General features: G+C 35.9%; 1 protein-coding gene across 1 annotated transcript in view; it reads right to left on the bottom strand.

Annotated features, from left to right (window-relative positions):
* PYROXD2 (pyridine nucleotide-disulphide oxidoreductase domain 2) overlaps window positions 1-22,253 on the bottom strand; it is a 38,449-nt gene that overhangs the window by 9,747 nt on the left and 6,449 nt on the right. Inside the window, exons 4-14 of the mRNA XM_072424831.1 lie at window positions 21,746-21,819; window positions 18,670-18,822; window positions 16,739-16,892; window positions 16,439-16,500; window positions 15,174-15,271; window positions 14,285-14,426; window positions 12,807-12,941; window positions 11,144-11,216; window positions 7,156-7,312; window positions 6,070-6,158; window positions 2,732-2,838 (exon numbers count right to left, since the gene is read on the bottom strand). Coding sequence (XP_072280932.1) covers window positions 2,732-2,838; window positions 6,070-6,158; window positions 7,156-7,312; window positions 11,144-11,216; window positions 12,807-12,941; window positions 14,285-14,426; window positions 15,174-15,271; window positions 16,439-16,500; window positions 16,739-16,892; window positions 18,670-18,822; window positions 21,746-21,819 — 1,244 coding nt within the window. The remainder of the gene's footprint in view (window positions 1-2,731; window positions 2,839-6,069; window positions 6,159-7,155; window positions 7,313-11,143; window positions 11,217-12,806; window positions 12,942-14,284; window positions 14,427-15,173; window positions 15,272-16,438; window positions 16,501-16,738; window positions 16,893-18,669; window positions 18,823-21,745; window positions 21,820-22,253) is intronic.

Here is a 22,253-nt window from a genome sequence, read left to right on the forward strand (position 1 = left end):
ATTGGCTATGTTTAGAGAATCTCCTAAAGCAAATGACTTGTTTGCAACAAGGTGAATAATCCCTTTACCAATAATTTGCATGTCTGTCGAATTTTAATATACTTTTTTGGGGGGAAATTATTATCAAGAGACTTTAGTTTTCATAGTTTTTCTCCTAATTGGAGGTGGCACCCAGTAGAAGCTAGCTGTACTTTAAAAGTATTTTTTTGTGAATTGGCATTCCTGTCAGGTACAGTGTGCATGCAATAAACACAGCTGAACTATGCAGTCAAACCTTTGGTGAATTCAAAGGAAATTTTAAACGCAAAAGTTAGCAAATAAAACAAGGTAACAAAATGCCATTGGATTGTATTGTTAGATAGTAAGCTCCTCTGGGCAGAGTCCTCTCCTCCTCCTGTGTTATTGCCTGCATCCGTCTGTGATTTGCAACCCCTTTTTTAATGTACAGGGTTTCGTAATTTGTTAATGCTATATAAATACTGTTTTTTATTATTATTAATATGAATAATAATATTAATAGTAAATTTACACTATTGTGCCTAAATAAACTATGTTTTGTTTTTTTGTGAGTACCTTTTCTTGCTCAATGGCAACCCTTAATGGTAAACTGGTAAACACTCCCTTACACCTTTCTTTTTTTTGTAAAATAATGTTTTTTGTTTATACAATGATTAGCCAAAACATTAGAACCATCTGCTCCCTTGTGCAGCCAAAACAGTTCTGAAGCATTGAGGCATCAACTTCACAAGATCCCTAGTCTAGTGGTCTATGGTACTTGGCAGCAGATTCTTTAGGTCACTGATGCCTCAGCCAGCCTGTCAGGTCTGAGGCTGATATATTTATAGTAGGTGCTTTTGGCAGTAGACAGAGGGTCAGCATGGTCACTTTAATTTGGTCTGCAGCTTCATATGCAGCAAGCTGCAATGCTCTGCGCATTCTGGTACTTTCTCATGGCCGGCATAACATTGACAACTTGTGCTACAGCAGCACCTATGTGAGAGCAGACAAGACAGGCTAGCCTTCCTCTTCAATACACATCAATAGGCATTGAGCACCCATGACCTCATTCCTGGTTTACTGGTTTCCCTTCCTTACACCACCTTTGCTATGTACTTACCACTTCATACTGGGAACACTACAGACCTGCAGATTTGGAGATGCTCTTTCCCTGTAATCTAGCCATTACATTTGGCCTTGGTTATTGAGATCCTTCAGTTAAAGATGTATGTATGTGTATATATATATATATATATATATATATATATATATATAAATAAAATAAATGTAAAATAGCCCCATTAAGTTTTTGTTTCTACAAAAGGCTAACTTTGCAAAAAAAAAATAATAATAATAATTAGGAACATTCTGCCGGACAGGATGTCCTTTGGAAGATCTGTACTAATAAACCCTATTAGGTCACAAAATATGTCAGAAGGAGAGGGTTCGCTGGTATTTTCTTAGAAAATTTGAAAAAAATAATATAGAATTGCAGAAGTGAAACCCAAGGAAATGGCCTAACATATCATTAAAGTGTTTCTAAAATTTAACATTTTTCTTATTTATTCCATTTGGTCTAATAAATATGCCATGGAAAGCACTTTGTTAGATTTCTTTGATTAGTGCATTATTACACATTGATTCCGGTAGAAATCTAATACGTTCTTTATTTTCTGTATCCTTTGCTTATACTTTACACTTATAAATTAGCATTGTGTGTATGTATGAGCTGGTAAGCTTCAATACTGGTAATGTACTACTATTGACCCACAAGCATAAAGTTGTAGATTTGGGGAACCTTTTTTTCAAATGAGTGGCTCTAGTAGTGATATGAATGTAGGAATAATGCCCTATAGCGTGCATCTACTAAAAACATGTAAGCAGTGCTAGTTCCCATATTTCTATCCTGACAGGTTATTGCCCAAAGTATTTGCATTTTAACAAGGAATTAATTTAATTGCAGGACTGATTTTAATCAAGAATAAAAAACTGAAGAGTGGACCTACCATAATCCTTTTAAGGTCTGTATACGTTTTAAAGGTTTTCATGATTAACATTCAAAATGTCTGCAAATGAGTATATATATATATATATATATATATACATACACACACACACACATACATACGCACACATATATCACAGTTTTAAAACCTTGTTTTTTTTAAATAACTTAATACATTTGCAAGTAGTAGGAGATTTTCCTATACTATTGTAAGACTGATCAGCTATGGCATGGCCAGGGTCATACAGGTACACATAAAGTAATGCATGTATAGGAGCCAGGTATAGGGTCTGCATAATAAAATGCAGCAGATACCATAAACAATTGTCATTTGTTAACATTATAATAGAGTATTTAATGCACCTGCTTAATAAACTCTGTTTCATAGATTCTTTCTTTAACAGTGCAGATTTGAAAAAAAAAAGTCATAAAGTGTTTTTATGCCACATTATAGGATATGATGGTAGAGCAATCAACAACACAATTTAGTGTAATAATTCCTTCAATTGATTTTAATGCGTAACATTAAAAATTACTAAACAACTTAACATTAAATAGTTATGCTGATGACTGCAGTTTAATGACTGTAACAGGCATTTTGCTAATGACTGCTAATTCCATTACAGCTCTCAATATTACAAAATTATTTTAGCGTTCATTTGAGTATTCCATTTTTATAAAATATTGGCAACCCAAGTGCTGCTTAAAAAACAAACAAAAGCTACATACTCCTCCAGGGAGGCCGAATATCCTTTCCAGATCCGGTGGTGTGAGGACGTCTCTGCCTATCACAGACGACTTGAAACCAGGAGCATATTTTTCTATCCAGTCAAACACTTAAAAAAAGGAAGGAAAATAATATTAACCCACATTTTTAGTTTAGCAAGTTTCTTCAGCAGAAAATAGTTATAAGGCTGTACAAAATTGCATGCTGTTCTAAGCTAGTGCACAGTGGTCCAAAACACCCATCTTGTACAATAAAGTGTTATTCATCCAGTATAAAATTACAAATATAGATCAAATGTATTGCTGTAGAGTAAGGGAGTACTGGGAATCTTCCGCACTATCTTCTTTTTCACCACACTGCACAGCATTTGTTCTTCTAATAAGGATTCTACTTAGAGGAAAATTGGCCACATTCAAAGTTGTTCGCATTTGGATTAACCATCACTTTCCCAGCTCACCCTTTCTGTTTAATGTTTTGTATTTGTATATCTTAGTATTTGTGCTCAATAAAATGACACATTTTTTAAATATTGTAAAAAGCGGCGCTTCCCACTTTCCTGTACTTTAGATATTTTTCTCCAGCTGTAATCTGTACTTTTACTAGCAATTTACAGAAGTGATAGCAAAGCTAGAAAACAAAAAGAGTTATGCTGATGACTACCCTTTTATGTAGGCACCCCTTTTCTGCAAAGTAAAAATATTATTCTTTCTTTTTCAACTGCAACACCACAGCAACACACTGTGATTAAGACTGAATGGGAGCGCAGAGCCTCGCGGGATACCTACGTCATGCATCCTGGGAGGCTCCTTGCTGCTTCTTCTGCACATGCCCGAGATTAGGCATATGCCGAAGGGACATTTTCCTACACTGAGGGGAAAGAGATGCTGATCTCATGCATGCGCAGTGAGATCATCGTTCTTTTTTCCCCCTTTACAGCAGGCTACATCACCCAAACATGCACCTGCACTGTGCAAGATCGGGTGACAGAGCCAGAAGATGGAAGAAAAAGGTTGAAGATAGTGGCGCTGGGACAAAAGAGAATTCCAGGACAGCGCGGGACCGGATTGAGGACTTCTTCAGCGTGATCGAAAGATCTGCGGAATTAAAGGTGTGATTTTTTTATTTTTCAGTTTAGAACCTCTTTAAGTAGTTGAGTTTTTATTGTTGTAGTTTCAGTGAAATGGCTGATAGGTGATGTGTTACATGATGAATAATGCTACTTTTGCTATGTACTTACCACTCCATACTGGGAACACTACAGACCTGCAGAGTTGGAGCCAAATTTTTTTTTTTTTTAGTTTAAAAAACATTTGAGAAGGCTTAACTATACTGCTGCTAGAGCTTTGTTTTTTTTTTTGCACACATTTAAAGGCCTGACAATTACTTGCTAACCTCAGATCTGAAAGCAGAGACTCTGTAGAACATAATGGTGATAGTTGCAATCAAATCCAATTTTTCAGAAAAACATATTAAGCCTCAAAACTGTGCTGTAAAATGGTTATAAACTGCAATGCATAGTTGTCAATAGGCAACATTTTAAAAGCTTTTATTTCTTACCAGTTTAGAGTAAAAAAAGGAGCTCTGGCCAGAGAGCCACTTTTACCAAGGCTGGCCTGGCAATACCGAATATGTGGGGTGCCAGTCTTGCTTTTATACACATGCTCACCTGATGTGCATTATTGCATTCTTGTGTCCCATGGGGAAAAAGGGAAAGGGGTGCCTAAAAAAGTTTTAGTTTTTTTTTTTAATTATCTTTTCTTTTTTAATTTATATATCAGAGAATGTTTTCTCAATTGTGTAAATTACTAAAGAATATAATGGATAGAGGGGCACTGATTTAAACCAGATAGGCAGATCAGATAGTTAAAACCTGATTCTGCATTGGGACCCTGTTTAGAAAGGAATCTGCTCTAGCATTTTGGCGAGAAGGCTGACACCCGTCCTCCACCGCCTTATTCATTCTGACCAAAGTGGTTTCCTCCCATTTAGGGAGGCAAGAGATAACACTACTCGCACGCTAAATTTGATTCACCATGTGACTGTACACAAAATTCCTTCAATGATCTTCTCAGAAAGGAATCTGCAACTAGTGGTTCCAGAAAAAACGGAAACATTCAGAATATTGTACACATAGGGGTTTGGACCACACATAGTCGTAAAGCAATGTAATTGTAGAGGAAAAAACGGGAAACATAAAGCCTTGGTCACTGTCACAGAGGATTCTCTGTTGCGTACAGCAGACAGTACAGCAGTACCCAATCATTGTGCTTATACGATTTTTGATCAAATTAACTGGTGGACATATAATGTTATTTGATTAATGTGCCTACTATTGTATGTCTTACCAAAATTCTTTTTCATAAATACTGAACTGGAGACATGTTTCAGCTCTTCCTTTTTTTCTCACTTACATGTAAAGGGCTTTATACAGAGCAAAGATGAGGGATAGGAACCCAAAACAAGTTAATGCATTCCAGTTATTGGCTACTACACACTGAAACTTTCTATAACATATTCAAATATAGATGGAAAACTTTTCTGAAAAGCTTTACAGTGTAAATACGCATATTTTCTTCTCTAAGTGCCAATAAATACTATAAACATTCTAAACAGAACACTGGTTGTAAAGGTCATCTTAGAAATGAATGCATATTATGAATTATTAATATCCAGAAAGTGTTAAGAATTTTAATAAAAGGATGAAAGAATAATTTTTATACACAGGAATATAGGAACTACAATGCTGTTATGTTTTGATATAATCAGTTAACCATTCTCAGCACTACACCAGAGCATGAATAAGTATTTACATGTTGTAGCACGTATAGATAATAAAATCAGCAAATCTTGTTATTAGTTGACCAGCATGTTAAAAAGAGCAGTTAGCATAATACAAACCTGGACAAGGAAACTCTAAAATCAAATATCTTACAACAGAGCAGCTAAGAATGTATTATCAACCTGGGCTTGCAATTGAAAGTTTTGCCCACAAAAAGCAGAAGAGTTATTTTTAAAGTTGTAAAAGGAAACAACAACCTGAATGGTTGGTATAGATATTATTTATAGTTCATTCAGCAGACTAAAAGCAGAGGTATGCAAAGTACAGTAACCCATAAGAATCAGATTTCATGTTAGTCAGGTCAGTAAAACACAACACTGGTTGCTGTGGATGTTTGCAGTCTGTGTATCACCACTGCTCTTCTTTACTGAAGAAGGCAGATTGAGTTTGTTATGAAGAATCATCTGATATATATATAATGGTTGTGATGTTTCATCTATAAGGAAGTCTATTTGTTTCCTATACTTTGCCTAATGAAGTAAGTAACATCATATTGCATACAAATCCATGTTGCATTTTGCATCATTTGTGCTTGTTGGGTAACCACGCTCACCAAGTGTTGGTGAGACAGCCTCCTTATTAATCTCAATCTATAGGCCAGAAAGAGAAAAGCATAAACTCCAACTTTAACCATAAGAATCTATTAATATCAGAAGGCTGGTGCCCTCTACCACAGTTAACCTAATTGGACACCAAATCCAATCTGTCAATGGTGGCGGTATTGGTGTATGTCACCACAATGTATCCAATCTGTCAATGGTGGCAGTAATTAAAACATTGATCTACTTGACTAATGACATTTTGGTAACTAAATGTGCTTTGATGTGCTTTCTAGGCAAGGGATGATTTTTTTTTTGCTTTACCACATATCCAACAAACCCCCTTTCTCTTGCTCAGTTGACCTTCCAGTAGATGTAAATGTACAATCGTATACAATCATTTATATTAGTATTCTATATACGTATACGCTGTACACTTTATATTGGCCTCAAGCCATGTAACTGTATGCTCCCCAGGATGTGGGTTTGTCATCACTGCAATGCCCTTTTCACTGATGTAAGTGGGATCTACAAGGCCACAATGGGAGTGGAGTTGTAAGTGTGAAAACACTGCTGTTCTTTTAAATAGCATTGGTATAAGCATTGTCACCAATATATACACCAGTATAAACAGGGGACATTGAACGCATTGCTAATGAACAATGATAAAATACTATGCAACACAAGGGACACAAGCAGTCATATTTTTGAAGTTTTTGGGTTGGCATATACAAAAACCACACGACATAGTGTAGTTATGATTAACCCCAAACCTCAACTATATTACAAATACAACAAATATCTGAGTCATTGTCAGATTCATATAGTCTGTAAATGTCAGGGAGCTGCAGAGAAGGTGGTTAAGCAACACACACACAGACTTTTGACACAGCTGATGAAAACTCATAAATATTTTATATTACTTAGTACTGAACTTTAGGCAGACTTACAAAAATAAGCAACTCAATAGCTGTAAGAAACAAAAGGTTTTATGAGGATACTTCCTATTCTCTGTTTCATACATGAAAACAGTGTGCTTTATCTTTACCTTGTTGATGGTATTCCTCTACAGGCATCTTCATATGCCTCATTTAGAAGTTGCATATGCTCGCTGTTTAAGTGAATTGAGCATTGGTGATGGGGCAGTGGTTTGCCATCAGCCCTGTTCGGTATAGATAGGAAGTTTGGTAACCGATCTACAGCCACTGTAGGGGGAAGAACATGTCAACTTCATTATTCTTTTATAACAAAGATCCTTTTTAAGAGAAAAAGTCATACTTAAAGCAGACCTAAACTCTTAGACAACCCTTTTATTTAAAGTAAAAATATATATTTTTTTTTTACCTGCAATGTGGTGATCATGAATGGGAGCGCAGAGCCTCCCGGGATGCCTATAATACGCATCCCAGGAGGCTCTTGGCTCCCTCCTCAATCTCAGGCATGTGCAGAAAATTTCAGCACTCTTTCTTCCCTTTCACAGCAAGCTACGTCATCCAATCTTGTGCCTGTGCAGTGCAAGATTGGGTGACCTAGCCAGAAAAAGGGAGAAGGTTGAAGATGGCGGCGCCCAGGACTTTCTCTGTATTGGGACGAGGGAGAATTTCCATTAAGTACACCTACACAAAGCTTTGGAAGCTTCCTAGAACATGAGCAGTGACTAATTTTACAAGTTTACTTCAGTTTTATGTTTTTTAGGCTTACTGCCATTTTGAACCTTACATACTTTATTGGGCAAATCATTTTTTAACTTGACATACATTACTAAATCAATAATCTCACCGCAGAGTTGACCACACATAATAATACCTGACTAGTATAAATGGTTGCAGAAAATAACATGGCTCGCACCATGAAAAATATTCCTGCCAGTTGTGGTGGTAAATATTGCACAGTCACAGTCCTGCACATCCTTGGCATAGTGCAGATAATAGTATCCAGCAATCCATGTGTTTCAGTTTTTGGGTTTCAGCTGCCAAGCCGTTAAAACCAGTGACTGTAAATGTGCCCTTGAAACAACAGATCTTTTCACAGCAGCGGGTGCCATGGGAGATCTGTGTACCAGGCTCTGCAGGGCCAATCTGGAGTTATTCGGATCACTGGAATTTACTACGTATCATAGCAGTCACAATTTGGGGGCTATGACCACCAGCAAAATCTGCCCCCCCTGGGGTCTCCTATGTTTTTGCAGTGGATAATATAGCCAGAGGTAATAGACTTAACCAGAAGCTGTGTCCTGCAAAGAATGTAAATGTAAAAGAAAACATGATTTTTGCATGCACTTGAGCAGATTGATGAAGTCAGCAGGGCTGCAACCTACTTACTAAACCAAGTATAAACTCTCTTGCAGAGTTACAAATAATTTTGCTAAGTCAATAGTCTAAACTCCTTTAGTAAATTAAACCCAATGTATTATTACACCTAAAAACATTACTGGGGAAAAATGCAAAATCACCTTTAAAAAATACATACTCAATATAAATATCACTCTAAAATTGTAAATATGACAGGCACTCCAAGCTGCTGATAAAATAAAAAGAAAGTGGTTCATCTGGAATTCTTTTTTAGTTTTTATAGAAAAGAGACTAAGCTTCAACAGAACTGCTTACCCTGTGACTTTCACAGCTCGTTCGGTATTTAGATCTAAACAATGTAATAATTGCTTTTTAATAGTGTGAGGAAATACATAGAGAGAGAGAGAGAAAAATCAGCATATTTGAAGATGGCTTCATCACTCAACATATTTGTCTTTTTCCACAAACCAAAATAAATGTGAGGATGATTGTTCTATTCAAACTTGCTGAACACTATATAAATTGGGAATGTGTTATATAGGAACTAGTTCTTGCAGTGGGTAATTTTTGCTTTGCATTCCATGCCTTCCTTTACAGCAAATAACCTGTGTATGCTTATTATAGAATAACACAATGGTACAATGTATATATCAATTTGTGTGCAAATTTTCCTTGTCCCATGGAAGCTTACTTCCCTGCTGAGCTTATTTTTGGTTTTTTTTAAGAGACTCTTGGTCTGATTTATTAAAGCTCTTCAAAGCTGGAGAGGATACACTTTCATCAGTGAACCTGGGTTATCTAGCAAACCTGGAATGGATTTCTTAAAGTAATTTGATATTTGTTAGGAAATGTTTTCAGTCCTGCACCAGATCCTTTCTAGGTTTTTTGGATCACTCAGGTTCAGTGATAAAAGTGTATCTTCTCCAGTCTTGGAGGGCTTTAATAAATCAGACCCCTTTGTTTCCTAAATGTCTCTTATTCTTTATTTTCTTTTAGGTTACATAACTAATGGCTGGTTTTGTCCTTAAAATGCAGTTCCATCCATTGGTCACAAAATGCAGCCAGGGTATTACTGGTAAATGTCATCTTGTCTGTTGCTGCTGAGCTACAGTACAATGCTGGCGAATATACATTCATGGCGCCTCCCTTTTTTTTTATATTTTGTTAATCAGTAATGAAAGTAAACAAAGAAAATGCATAGGTTAAAGGAAAAGAAAGAGGTAGGATAGCAAAGATGCAGATATATGTGTATAAGATTTAAAAACTTAGATTGTAAGCCCTTCGGGGCAGGGTCCTCTCCTCCTCCTGTCTGTATCTGTCTGTTATTTGCAACCCTTATTTATTGTACAGTGCTGCGTAATATGTTGGCGCTATATAAATACTGTTTATTAAGAATAATAATAAATAATATAATAAAAATATTAATAATAAAAAATATGAATTAAGGAACTGAAATTATGGCCAAGCAGAGATCAGACAACCATTCAAGCTATAGAAACCAGGAAAGAAGAACAAAGTCAGTACATGCCAAGCAAAGGGGGCACAGTGATTTTAGAAAAACAGGAGGGTGTTCCTTTCAGTGATCAATAGGAGACAGTATTGTGCTGGTAGGTTGCATCTATTTTATAAGTCAGAAGAACAAACAAGCACTGCAAAGAAGAAAATCTATACCCAGCTTTTAAATGTTGTAAATACACAGAGCTGGGCAAGATGCCACTCGACAGTCACTAGGCCTAGCAAAAGGCCCGCGGGCACCAATTGGTACATTGTCAAATGCCTATTACCATCTTTAGATCTTAACTACCAAGACAGATTTATTTTAACATTCTGTTTAATTAATACTTGGTTGGTATATTAAAGAATTATCATAGTTAGTCATGATGAGGAAAACAACCCAGCTACACCAATGCAAGCTCTGCTACTGATTAAGGTTGTTTAATTTTTTAGCAGTTTTATGTACTTCAAGTTCTGCAGGGAGGCAGACAGAAATTCACTATATACAGTCATGATTATTATGATATATTTTAACTAGCTGTATTTATTTATAGCACTAGTATTTATTCAGAAATAGTCTGTCAGAGTACTGGCTGTCACCAGGCTGTCAATGTCAGACCTTTAAGCTGGACATATGGTTAGCAGTATGATCATCTGTAGGAAAACATAAAACCATAACTTAATGACTGGTGCACAGATTTGTCAAAGCCTGTGGAATCTTTATAAACCAAAAAATAAAAGCCAGGAATACAATGGGAAAAAATATGTATCAATTATTATCCACTTATCCTATTAGGGAGATGCCTGCCTCTGTGGACACGCAAAATGAATGGAAATCACACCAAAAGGGACACAGACACCAATAAAAACATAAAAAGAATGTGCATGTTAAAAATAAAACCATATGCAACTACCAGCCATTGTTAGGTGATTCTCTTTCTGAAAAGTGTAAATGAATGAAAAAAATGTGACTCAAAAACCAATGGGTTTACTTGTTTACAAATACATTATTTAAAGAAAAAAATTATCTTTCTAGGAAACCTACAAACATGGATCTACTTCTTAATATATAAATATTTAGATACATAATCTCACAGTAGTCAAAACATTATTAATAATAATCATGAAATTGCTTACCAAACCTTACAGCTTTATTATCCTGACATAATGTCTCAGATTAGATCATTACATAAAGTGTAAATATATTTTCTTTCATTAGCCAATTGCTGTAATTGAGCCTAGCAAACTTACCATTTATTTTGGTAACTGGGGATTTAGTGTCAAACTGAGAAATCATTGTTATAAAATCCTCTGGCAATTGCTCCTAAAAATAAAAAGCACATAATCTTCCATCCAAGCAATAACAAAATAATAATAAAAAGCACCTGTACTATTTCAGGATCAATTAGGTTATTGTTGGGTGTTAGTAATGGCAAAACATAGTCTAATCAGTGTCATGAATAAAGACAGTGCTAGTCCTATTTGGCTTCATTCTTGCAGAGTACTGTTGGAAGCAAGGCTGCCAGTATTGTCATTTGTCTTTGAGCCAATGTATAAGGACAATGTTTCTATAACAGATAATGTTCTCATTATTCTTACTAGGAGACTCTAACATCATTATCAAAAGGCCCGGAGCAAAAGAAACAAACATAAGCTGCATATCAGATCCCTTGGAGAAAAACCTGCTATGTGCACAATTTAAAAACCGCACTATTGCTGTAAATAATATTCCACTTAATGTCACAGCGCAGCACACCTGTGTGATTAGACTCTGAAAGAAGCCACCATTTATTAAGTCATGCCCTGCATTCTAATTTCAGAGTCATATACACATCTTAGATTCAATGCCTTAATACTAGTTTATGGCATGTTGGAGAATGACTGTTTCGGTTAGGGCCCCTTTACCTTCCCAAGATGCGTTGTGTGTTTACGCACATTAGATACGTTGCAAATACATCTAAATAAGCACATGACTCCTTTTTTTGAAAGCGGTATGTGTCTTGTGGTGTACTGTGATGTATTGTGCATTTTAAACCACTGTGCATAATGAACGGCAGTGCTGAGGACCACATTTTATCAGGTATATGGATAAGCTTTGCCAAAATGCAAAAGTGAGAACAAATTTATATGCAAGTTTAGACTTTTTCTCTAAAACTGAAGCTTGTTCCCAAGTACACATCACTTCAGAGTTTCACTAACGTCAAATGATATAGTTCATCCTCTTGAAGTGTACTTTCAGACAAAATACATTTATTCACCCAGCATAACCCTCTTGACTAAGCTTATCTCCAGGCAGATATAAAAAGCACAGATGAATGCAGCTCTGTAATCAATAATACATCATTAAATTGTTTAATATTTTTTTATACTTTATATTTTTTTTTGCAAGCAGTAAAAGTACCCAAATTTGATTTGGTATCAGCCAGTCTAAAATAGAGTATGCATGGCCAAGCTTGGGGGGGGGGGGTGGAGGAATCACAGCGAGAGAGCAGAGAGGAGACTTGCAAATAAAAGTAACCTTGAGACAATTGTTGCTGGAAAGAGTTTTCTGATTACCAGAGTTTTTTTCCTCTTGTAGCTAGATAAAAAACATTAAAAAGGAAATGTAAAGGGGCATTTTTTATTATAAACATGATGGAGTGATATATTGTATTGACAGTTGCAATCTGAATACTAATTTACTAGTAGGATGCAATTATCTCTTAAATTAGGCCAAGACAGATTGGGTAAGGATACTTTGTCTGAAAGTACGGTACACTTATCCTTTAAAAGACTAATAGGAAGGGACTTTATTGAGCTACTCTTTTAGAGATTTGGAGCTGGAAAATTTAGGAATTAACTATAAATAATGGAGCAAAAACTACTTCATACCAAATAGCAACAAAATTTTACTTGTTTGTGTAAATTTACTTACTTGTGGTGCAAGTTTTAAAAAAGTGTGATGAGGTGAGGCATTGGATAGAACCAATTTGCTGTGCACTTCTGTTCCATCTTGCAGAACCACACCATAAGCTTTTCCATTGTTATCAACCAGTATCTTTTCCACTACCTTATGTTGAAAAAAGAAAAAGCTTATAGAGTTATAGAAAACCCTTCTCATAGTCATCTCATTTTACAAACTATCAGAGTTGAAGCTGGCCTTTAAAAACAAATATATTTAGTTATATTCATGCAAGAAGTGGAATTTTGTGTCTTGAAGTTAATTACTTTTGTGTTTTTGCAGATAATTGAGTTGTGTTGAAACTAGTTATATCCTCCTTATCAGTAAACCAACATTTGCTTCCCCCTAATCCAGAGACTCCTTACCTTGAGACATTCCCTGCTCAGCAAAGTTGTTATTTGTATTTCTTGTTTTTGAATAACTACGAAGTGTCTTCTAACCTGCTGTCTGACTATACAAACTGCGATGTGATAATAAAGCTTTGAGAGTGATTTAACTACACATTGAGTTGCGTCGCTACGCTCTTCCAGCGCTGTAAAATAGAGGCCACGAGAGAGGGATAGCTGCTCTGGGATCGGCAAGAAATCGCCCTAACAATTCAATTATATGTATTTAGAGAAATCCAGCTATTTACTGTGGAAGGTGGCATCAAGGCAGTTGTTTTCTAAATACTGCATTACATCACTAATACAATAGTGAAAGTTTGTATGATTGTCTAAATGTACTACAAATGGCAACTCTGTGTTACTGGAATGACATAAAGCTATGTTTCTTAACCAGGATTCCGTGGATCCCTCATTTTCCTACAAAGGTTTCTAGAGGTTCCTCGAGCAATGAGGAGAAGTTTGTGCCTCTCAGGTCAGTTTAAGTGACAACAATGATCTTTTTACCTATCTGTAATGGTGATGTTCTTCCCAATGGTCAGCACTGTAGGAGGCATTCTTCCAAATAACCACCACATTAATATACTGTGAACTGTGGATATAGTAATTTTAGTAGGGGGTTCCCTGAAGACCCGAAGGTTATTTTAAGGGGTTCCTTCTTGTTAAAAAGGTTGAGAAACATGGATATAAAGGCTATAATAATAGGGAGTGTACCATCACATTCTTGAAGTGTAACATCAATAAAAAAAGATACCTGAGCACAGAAAAAATAACAGTTTTTCCTACAATATTTACTTTTACGCTAGCACTGTTCCTGGAAGTAATTCTCTTCTACTAGACCAGACTGTCATTGACCCACTCCCTGGGGGAGACCATCACACAAATAGGGTTAACATTACTTTTTTATTGAGCAGTACTTAGATATTTTATTGTTGGAGGAGGGGTATTTGTTAACATTTACCTTCAGTATTTTATCATAAAAATGGGAATAAAGATATTTCATAAACATCCCTACTGCTTTATACAACTCTGCTTGTGTTTTATAAGTGCTGTTTGAAGATTACATACCTTTTCTGTGTGTATCTCAGCTCCTGCTTCCATCGCTGCTTTGGCTATTGCATTGGACACCATGCCCATTCCTCCTTCAACATAACCCCATGCCCCTTTCTTTCCCTCTAGTTCTCCCATGACGTGATGTAGCAAAACATACCTGTCAAGGAAAAAACACAGCCTGTACAATTTTTCTAGATCATTTACAGATTTTATTTCATTAAATCATTCAGATTTTATTTTGTTTAAACATTCTTTATTACATTCTCTAAGTTTTTAAATGTACAATAAACAAATAAACAACAACAGGGAATGCACTATAAAGTCCAATATCAGTCTATGCTTTACAGTAATTACAACAGTATATGTAGTTTGAAAAGTTTAGAGAATATTTTTCCTGAAAAGAGAGGGTTATTAACAGTGTCATCTTTTCAGATTGTATTTTTTAATTTGTAAATTAGTATCACAATATATATAGTACCTATCTGCTTTACACTGACGTTTGTGGAATCTATCCCCCAAAGTGCAAGCAGAAAGTCAATAATTGGAAGCAATTTTGCAATATTTGACAGAAAAAATGGATGTGACAATAACAATGTGCTCCTTCCTATTCAGCTACTAGTAGAATGTTTATTAAAACTAGAAAAAACAAAAGGAAAGCAAAAGAGCAGATAAAAGTTGCAGCTTGTTAGGTTTGCCATTTCATTTTATGGTAAAACTGAAACAAAAAAAATCAGACTGCTATGACCAATATTATTTATTTAAATGAATCAGCTTCTTCTTCTGTAATATTTTAAAGACAGATAATGAACTTCTGAAATCTACAGGAATGTGTGTAAACTGTACTTGTATAGCATATATTCAGGAGATTAGCAATAGTAAAATAAAGCAAATACTGATGACATACCCACTTCCAGGCGTTGATGGACAAGTCATTGCACCAATAACTGCATCTGTAGCCAGAGTACATTTCAAAGGTTCAGACTCAAACCAATGATCCAGAATCTGAAATATAAATCACAATATAAGGCATGCTTTTTTTATTTGGTCGTAGGCCTTAGTGCGTAGTACATTTAAATGGGAACTGCTTTTCTTGTGAAAGATCATTACTGTAAATCGAAAATAGTTCTTCTTTCTCATAAAAACAAAAAACATTTAACTATTGAATTCCATATCACATATGAATTCTGTAGCATAGCTCTAATCTATTCAGCATTTGCAACATTTGCGGTCAAGGCTTGCCTTAGGTTAAAGCCAACAAAAACAAAAAAATAAAAATATATTATATTTTAGTTTACTAGTCCTTAGGTGTGGTTGTGACATTAGATTTCACCTTGGCTGATATCCAAAGAATAAAATCTCCATACAATCGACAAATGATTGTAGGCATGAAGTGACAAGAAGTGTGTTAATTGCAGAATTACCATTTATAAAAAAAATAAAAAATAAAACTAATGCAGTCATTACATGACCCTGAAGGCTGGTAAGCTGAAAAGATATCACATTTCTGTACCTAGGTTTGAAACCTGCACTTGTTGCAGTTATAATATCAAATCATCCCTTGGACAGTTGAAAGACCTGAGTAAAGCTGTAGGACTACGAAAGTAGAATTTTTAAAACCCAATGTCAGTCATTTTTTTTTTGGTATGTGCATAGTTTTTGAACACATTTATATATATTGTCCGTTTTAGGTCCATAGTCATGTCACCAACTACCTTCAGAGGAGCTCACAATTGAATTTACCAGTATATATAACATATAACAGTCAATGGTCAATTTTTGGGGCTCATTTAACCAACTAGTAGGTTTTTGTTTTGGTATGGGAGGAAACATGAGTGCTCAAGTGAAACCCACACAAGAAACAGGGAAAACATACAAACTCATTGTAGATGGTGTCATAGTTAAGGCTTGAGCCTTGGACCCAAGTGCTGCAAAGCAAGAAAGGTTACTAAACTACCATGCTGCCCATAGTAGAAAAAAACCTAAGTTCTGCTTTATTGTTTACTCAATGTTTAGTGTAATTATGGTATTCAGAAACGTTTATGTAACATCATACAAAAACATCTTGCCTATTTAATGTGACTGTAGTATGTAGCGGCCTTTTATGCTGCAAACAATGACCTTTTCAAATACCCCAAGTTGCAAAACTTTAAAATGGAAAAAGTTGGTTACCTTGGATATAGGACCAGTAAGAACTTCATAATATTTAGGAAACTGACTTCCCAGTGTAATTCCTGGCATGAAAAGAACAAGAATTGTCAAGGTTACTAATAAATCTGTATTCATTTATTATATTAACTCAGAAAGCTTTCTTAGAAATTGATATACAACTACTATTAGTGTAAAAAATCAATAGGTAGTATAACAATCACACCAGGAATTATTCCCTACATCTTTTGCCAACAGTCATCTGAAATAAACTAGGAAATAAAAATGCATGACGTTCCTACAGAAATATGTAGTAGCACACACCTGCTTTGATTAAAGGTTGTAGAGTTTTAAGTGACTTCACTCTCTGCAATAGCGACCCCTGAGTTATGGCTGCAGTATCTATTGGAGGAGCATCAAGAAGGGGATCTATTGCTGACACCAAACGATTCATAAAGTGCTCATATTTTGGGTATGCCTATGGAGGAAGAGAAAAAAGGAAGCAAGCCACCAATAATGACTCATATCAAAATTTGATGTCTTTTTTCTACACAAATTGTGGTAGTTTAGTAAACAACTGTGTAATGCAAATTTCTGTACAACCAACAAAACTGTGGAGGTACAATTTTGGGTTCAAACTCTTAAAAAGGGGAACTTCCATCAAATGCTGGTTCTTACCAAACCAACAACATATAGACAAGGTTAATGTCAAATTATTGTAAAACCACGAACAGCAAGTGACATAAAAAACAGCTAGTATGAACATTATTAAAGTTTATGTTGAGCTAACAATGTTTTGGTATATTTTCCTTTGTAACTTGAAGACTTGGCAGGAAAGCATAATACCAAGATTGTAATCCCAGTGAAATACTCTTTGTAAAAGCAGTGTTTTGTTAGTCCTAGACCACAGCCTTTTCAAAATAAATGCCAAGGAAGAAACCTTCTGAGAAGTCATCTTTGGTGATCAACCTCTATAGCTTCCTTCTAGTTTTCATTGATCTCATCCCTAAAATGTTTGTTTTGAAACAGTAAATGTGTGACAAAAGAGAATTATCTATTACTATCTGCAAGCAATATAAATAAATATATATAGGGGAAGATTAATGTCAGATGGACTTGCTCCTTCTAACACACAAAAAAAAATCCAGGATTTTTCCTCATAGAGAATCAAATTCAATCTCATTCGCAACATGACAAAAATACGCAAAATTTAGCCTCCTGGCTCTGGTCCCACAAGTTTCACACAGCCTTTGCAGCTGACACACCTGGCCTCGCAACTTTCCTGTCTCAAAGGCAGGTGGTCTTTTAAATATCAGAGTCCAGATGCACCAGAGATATCCTCATTTTCCAGGCTGGAGAAAGAGAGGAGTGCCTAACCCACCCATTCCTTCTGGGACACTCCAGGCCTGGATCAGAAATAAAAAGCTGGCATTCGGCAGCAACACAATTACTAACAGCCTTATCCAGGCCCTTTAATTCTGCAAACACTATGGCAGAGATATTTTTGTCTTAGAATTCGGTTTGAAAACTAGTTGTAAAAATATTCCTCAAAACTGCAGAAGCTGCAAAACAGAATATTGAAACTTTTTTGTTTTTCTAATAGAGCAAAAGAAAGGCTGAAAGTTTAAATACCTTTTTTGAAATTATTGTATTGTCACTCTGCTTATAGCTAAGCTAAAGAGTGAATGGAATCCATGCTTGTGCTGCTATATCAAAAAGTCTATTTCCACATCTTAGACATACTGGCTGTACATGATTTAGGATAAATTAAAAGCAGGCAGGACAAGGCAAGGCAAGACATAAGAAACCCTAAACTGAATTTTTTTTTATTTGTGCATTCCTAAATCATGCTAAGATTCTCTGTGTTCTCCCCAGCCTTTTTTAGTGAGGCGCACCACCCGGCTGTTTTTTGGTGGTTACACAAGAGTACACAGTACACAATACGCCATCCACCTACAGCTTCCTCCCACCCAGCTTAAAGAATATTGTGAGAACAGAGTCTGTAGATACTGTAAATATTAGGAGAGTTAGGGCAAGTGGAACAATCACTACAATTTATAGCAATGTAAGGACTAAAGACTAAGAGACTAAAGAGTGAGGCATTGATGGGTCCTGCTTGCTGTGGCCTCAAATAGCTGTGATGGCTTTAGAGTTGCCACTTTGCAGGAATATAAATCTGTAATTTAATTTTTTCTGTAAGAAAAAGCTATTATTTTACAATCCATAATACAACATATGTATATTTGTCCACTTACCTCTGCATCTTTCTTAGAAAATTGTGCTATCTGCTGCTGGTTCTTTACCATATCTGCTCCTAGAAGCAGAGATCGTGGTGGATGTCCATTTCGACTTTCTAACAATGGAGTAAATGAATGGGGGTCCCGAAAATAAATTTTTAATCCATGTTTCTGGAGAGAAAGAGGGAGACTAATGAAAGGTAAAAGCTAAAACAGAAAAAGGAAATAAATCCCAAAAGAGTATGATAGTTTGCTTATTATTTATGTACTGGTGGCCAAGAAACACTCTTGTGCATTTAGTTAGCAAAGGTATGCAGCTGTAGATGTTCATATTCTAGGAACCAAAAGAACCCAGCAAGCATGTCACAAGCATAAAAATTTGGCCTGCTTAAATTTGGTTACTCTGGGTGGCAATAGTTAAGAAGATAGTTAGAGTAATATTTAGAAACTGTTGGTTATAGAAGCAAGAACTGTGAAGTACCAAATAAAAGTTGGATGACTGCAATCATTCCCTAATGTTAGGGAGTCTGCTTAGGCAATCCCAAGAGTTTCCCCAAATACCCATGTTCAAACTGAGACTTGTTCCATATAAATTTGATGACAGACAGCGCTAGAAGGGTTTTGGCCAGAAGAATGCTACTTCATCGGGGCTTAGCACTAGATAGAAATGTGATTTTGGAGTGAATGGAAGTCAAATCTAACATCCATTGTTGCTGCGTCAAACCAGCTGCAAATTGTGTGCAACTACACAATTTTCTACTACTACTATTTTCACAGACCTTACTAACTTTTTTTCTTCCAGAAGCAAACCCCCCCCACTTGTCCTTTGTAATGACCTTAAAGTGAATATTTGGAAAGAGAGTTTTCATTATGGACCATTTATATATTTATAGAGGGTGATCATATCCCCCCTTATACGTCTCTTCTCAAGGGAGAATAGATTCAGTTCAGCTAATCTCTCCTCATAGCTGTGCTCCTCCATTCCTTTTATTAGTTTAGTGGCCCTTCTCTGCACTCTCTCCAATTCCACAATGTCCTTTTTGTGATCTGGTGCCCAAAACTGGACTGCATATTCCAGATGTGGTCTGACCAATAAAGCAATAAAGCACTGACCATACAAAGCGTACAGGGGGAAGATTATGTCTCAATCTCTGCAGTATATTCCTCTTTTAATACAAGAAAGTACTTTGCTAGCTTTAGATATTGCAGCTTGGCATTGCATGCTGTTATTAAGTCTATGATCTACCGGAACCCCCAGATCTTTTTCCATTTCTGACCCCCCCCAAAGGTATTCCTCCTAGACAGTATGAAGCATGCATGTTGTTAGCCCCCAAGTACATAACTTTACATTTATCTATAATAAATGTCATTTGCCACTTGGCTGCCAATCAAACAGTACATCCAGGTCTGCTTGTAGATTATAGACATCCTGTATGGACCTTATTCCATTACATAGTTTGGTGTCATCTGCAAACACAGAAATTGTACTTTTAATCCCAAACTCTATATCATTTATAAAGATGTTAAACAGTAAGGGTCCCAACACTGAACCCTGGGGTACACCACTCATAACCTTAGACCATTCAGAGTATTAATAATTAATTACAACTCTGGATGCGGTCTTTAAGACAGTTCTCTATCCATTTACAGATTTAATTTTCTAAACCTATAGACCCCAACTTGCATATTAACCGTCTGTGCCATACTGTGTCAAATGTTTTAGCAAGCTACAAGTACACTATATCAACTGCTATTCCACCGTCTACCTGTTTGCGTACTTCCTCATAAAAAGAGAGTAAATTTGAGCTGAGCATGCCCAGATCAGCATTTGTTGTCATGCATACCCAGCAATTCTGGCTTCCCTTGTGTGTGCCCAGAATAAATGAAATCCTGCTTATGTCATCCTGGCCCAGCCAGTTGAGATGGCCTAAGCTCAGGATACAGAAGGAAAGAAGGGAAAAGATGGTGGCACCTCCATTGGAACAGGCACAGGTGAGTATCCATGGGTTTAGTTCTGCTTTAGTTGGCTTAGTTTTTTGTTGAGACATATATTCAGTGCATCTGATAATATTTGATACATATATCAGATTTTATTTTTTATGACAGCAGCCAGGTGTTGTGATGGCTTCTTAACTTTAGGTCTGCTTTAGTAAATAATCTGTGCAAAACCCCATGCAGTCAAAAAAACACTCCTTTCATTCAATTGGCCAACAAATAAATAATATAAATAAGGTTTCCGCAGACAAGTTTTCTCTGCATTGCACCTCATCTGTGCTGTTGATGCTACAGTTTTGCAAAAGCTATAAATTGGTTTCTGTAAAATCTAACCTGCATTTTTTATGTTTGGTAATAATGATAAAAATCACATTTGTGATACTGTTACAAGAGGATTATTTGAAAAACTTTTCATATACTGTAATTATACATACAATAAAATATGGTTTATTATATTCTCCCATTAAGTTCCAATTCTCAGCTTGCACATCTATAACAAGGCTGAAGTTGACTGCTGGTTCTTATGAGCAGCAAATATCTAAATTATTTAAATTGTGAATTGGAAGAGGAAGTTGACCTGAGGGCACTCAGTACATGACTTACACACAAATTCACACATTACAAAGAAAATTAGGAAGCATCAACTCATTTGATATTTAATAATGTAGCTCTGTTGCCGATTCCTGAAAACAGAAATGTTACAACATTGCAAAATCTGGTTAAATAGCATGATTCAATTCACAACAGTGATTTAATTTGAACAAAGACAGAACAACCTGTATAGCAATAACATAACTTTCTAATTTACATGTCTCTCTAGCTATCATTAAAAACACAGCCCCCTCTAATCTCAGAACATGAGTTTCAAAGGTTTCCAATCTTTTTTTTTACAAGATGGAAGCTGTTGGACTGTCACTCTCACTTATGCTTACTTACTGTTGTCATTGAGAATGAAGATGCAACAAGAGGTACCATACTCATAAAGGAGTAAAGTATTGGTTTGCAACAACAAAGCGTTCACCATCAAAAGCAAATCAGCAGTGGCCACTTCCAAATTTCTCTATGGATAAGTTCCTTATAAAACAGAAACAAACCTTACCTTGAGTTCCAGATCTTTATAAATCTGTGGTCTCAGGAGACTGAGCAGATAGGATGCTCTGGAGAATTTAAAACCTAGATAAATCAAGACAACAACTCAGGAGGAGGCACACTGATTCATTAGTAATTAGGCTTTAAAAAAAGTCAGCATAGAACTTTATAAATGAAGAAGGTGCATACTATACAAAGCAGGGGACACGGGGAACAATTATGTGACCTGGCTGGAAAAAAAATGTAAAAAAAGGTATTTTCTAATACCTTGACTGTTGCAAAATTTTGATAGAGTGTGTAGTAATATTATTTACAACCAATGTGGCTAGAGGGTGTGCATGGATTTAAATGCACCTGAAAGCTATACAGAATCATGGCTATTTAAAGAGTTCAATCTACAACTATTTTATTTTGTTTAAGCTTTGAGGAGTGCAGGTTAGAAATGTTGTGTGTCTGTTGCCATTTTTGTCTTCCCATTGGGGACAAAAAAAACATTTTTCTTACTTTAGTAATAGAGT

This window comes from Pyxicephalus adspersus, chromosome 10 (genome assembly GCF_032062135.1).
Source record: "Pyxicephalus adspersus chromosome 10, UCB_Pads_2.0, whole genome shotgun sequence".
In the NCBI taxonomy this organism is placed as follows: Eukaryota; Metazoa; Chordata; class Amphibia; order Anura; family Pyxicephalidae; genus Pyxicephalus; species Pyxicephalus adspersus.